Raw genomic sequence first — 2,524 nt, 5'->3', positions numbered from 1 at the left:
GGGCCGCCAGGCTTGTCTTACTCTGGGGGAAACCCTGGTTTTGATTAGGCCATGGACTGATCCTAACCTGATGTAAGGAAGTATAAAGAAGTGTGGTCATGTTGCTGCGTCGTCCCTCTCCAGGAGTTGCCGTTGCCGCTGCCGTTGCCGCTGCCGTTGCCGTTGCCGTTGCCGCTGCCGCTGCAGCCTTGTTGACAGAGAACTTGTTGGTGTGTTTGTCTTTCCTTCCAGAGAACGATGCAGGCCTTCCTGCTGCTGGGCTGTTGTGTCCTCGCGCTAACGCAGTGCTGCCTTGGCTCCGCCCACATGATCCCTGACGACAGGCTGTCCACCAATAGGGTCGCTGCGTCCAGCACTCTGTCTCACAGCCTGCAGATTGACCCGCCTCCTGTTGTTATTGTGGGTAAATATGAACTCAGTGTTTGCATCTTCATTATGATTCAGTGAGTCTGAGTGGCGACTGAAGCATATTATCCCTCATGATGATTTTTCACAATAAAAGCCAAAGCCGGTTATGATGACATGAAGCAGAAGCCATAATTTAAGCTTCATGTTCTGTTTCAGAGCTGAACAAATCCACCAAGAAGAAAGAAAAAGCAAAGAAGCAGAAAAAGGTTGGTGCAGCTGGAACACTGCAAAAACAGAATTTAGTGAAAATATCAAAATACACTTAAAATAAAATTAAACTAACTTATCAAGACATTGGAGCCTGTTTTCAGTAAATAATTATTGAATATTGGTAAAAAGGGACTAGCAGATTATTTCACTTATAACAAAACATTTTTCCATATTATCAGAGAAATAATCTGTCAGTGGAAATATAACTTCATATTATATTAAATAAACTTCATACTAAAATATTTTACTAGAAAGTAGAAAATAAATATTTGGTAAGATTTTGTGTTTTTGCAGTGTAAACAATGAAGAATGTTATGATTTTAAATTAAGAGTCTCTGTTACTGATTATGTCTGATGTCTCTCTCTCTCTCTCTCTCTCTCTCTATATATATATATATATATATATATATAGAACTGCACTATATTCTGTTTGCTGAAGTTGTTAAATGTTTGGTCTCCTCTGTGGAGTAAAACTTTGTGATGTCAGATTGAATCAGCTGCTGTTTCTTGTGTTTCTGTCAGAATAAGTTTGTGAGGAAACGCCCGCCTCCTCCGCCCGACTGCGTCCCGCTCTGGGGAAGCTGCAAAGCTCCCGGCAACGTTTGCTGCGACTTCTGCGCGTTCTGCCAGTGCCGGCTCTTTAAGACTGTGTGTGTGTGCCGGATGGGGAACCCGCGCTGCTGAACCTCCTGCAGCGACTCGGTTTGTAACTTTGCCTGAAACTCGCAGCATGAAAGCACTTTATCCCGAGTTCAGCGCCGACGGAGCCGCGCTGAGCGAACACAGGGAGGCTTTTCGCACTGATTAACGGTTGGGTTGTACTTTAGCTGAGCTTTCGCACGCTAACATGAAATGATTCAGACCAGGCAGTTTCCTGTCACTCCACATGATGCGACGAGCATCAGCGTGTTTATGGCACATGCAACAATAAAAGGCCTTCGTGGCCAATCAAGTCTGTTTCTTCTATGTTTTATAAATTATTCCTGCATGTAAATCAGTAAACAGGAAGTTTGATCTAATTCTGTGGTTTGTTATCGTGGCCTGCCAAAATAATTCAGATATTTATAAGTAGTGAACGATGGAACTGTGCAGTAAACTACCAGAACATCCTGAAGGCTGTTTGGAGTGGCCTAGTCAAAGTCCAGACCTGAAACTGACTGGCGTTTTGGTGGAAAACTGCAGCAGCAGCAGCACAGCCCACATTTCACTGCGGCTGTCGCAGGTTCTGGCCTGATGACCTTTGACCCATGTCTTCGTCTCTCATTACCTCACTTCCTGTCACCTGATGCTGCAAATGGAGCTAGCTAAACGTGCTCCAGCGTTACGCTAACGAGTGATTAGCAGCGATCCACCACTAGAGGGCAGCAGCTGCATGTTTTTATTTACAGGATTAATAGATAATTAACCCAAAAGATGCAGCAAATTCAAACAATAATGATGCAAAACTAACGAAACGATTGATCAGCTCAAAAACAAATCATGACTTTTAAATTGTTTTGTTCCTTTTTGACTCTTATTACACTGTAAAACTCTAAATCTCATCAAGTTTTTTGGTCTAGTTTCTAGTGCAAATATCTTAAGACTAATTTATAAGAAATTTTTGTTCAAGAAATATGAGTTTGTTTCAAATCAATAATTCCTTAATAGTGAGAGAAATGACCAGTTTCCCTGTCAGATTATTTCATTCATAATAAACATGGAATATTGAGCTTTTGACTTGAATCCTTCACGTTGCTGAACATGAAGGATTCAGCAACATGAAGTTTCTTGTCTGTTAGTTTTATTGAACTGAGATATTTTCACCAGAAACTGGACTAAAAACCTGCTGCTGTTTTGTTTTTGCAGTGCAGCTGTGAACGTTGGACGTTTAGTTTCCTCTGGATAATCTGAGCTAATTTAAATTAAA

The 2,524-nt window shown here is 41.7% G+C and overlaps 1 protein-coding gene across 5 annotated transcripts in view; it reads left to right on the top strand.

Annotated features, from left to right (window-relative positions):
* Positions 1 to 1,742, top strand: part of asip1 (agouti signaling protein 1) — a 17,032-nt gene extending 15,290 nt beyond the window's left edge. For 3 of the 5 annotated variants that reach the window (XM_017303257.1, XM_017303258.1, XM_017303259.1), the window contains 3 exons: positions 232 to 403; positions 565 to 614; positions 1,141 to 1,742. In XM_017303257.1, coding sequence (XP_017158746.1) covers positions 232 to 403; positions 565 to 614; positions 1,141 to 1,302 — 384 coding nt within the window. In that variant the 3' untranslated portion in view covers positions 1,303 to 1,742. Of the gene's footprint in view, positions 1 to 231; positions 404 to 564; positions 615 to 1,140 lie in introns of those variants that run through there. The other 2 variants (XM_008402501.2, XM_017303260.1) reach the window with 2 other exon arrangements.
* Positions 1,743 to 2,524: the final 782 nt, after the last annotated feature.

Source organism: Poecilia reticulata, unplaced genomic scaffold (genome assembly GCF_000633615.1).
Source record: "Poecilia reticulata strain Guanapo unplaced genomic scaffold, Guppy_female_1.0+MT scaffold_233, whole genome shotgun sequence".
NCBI classification, from domain to species: Eukaryota; Metazoa; Chordata; class Actinopteri; order Cyprinodontiformes; family Poeciliidae; genus Poecilia; species Poecilia reticulata.
This window is presented reverse-complemented; position numbering and strand designations above follow the sequence as displayed.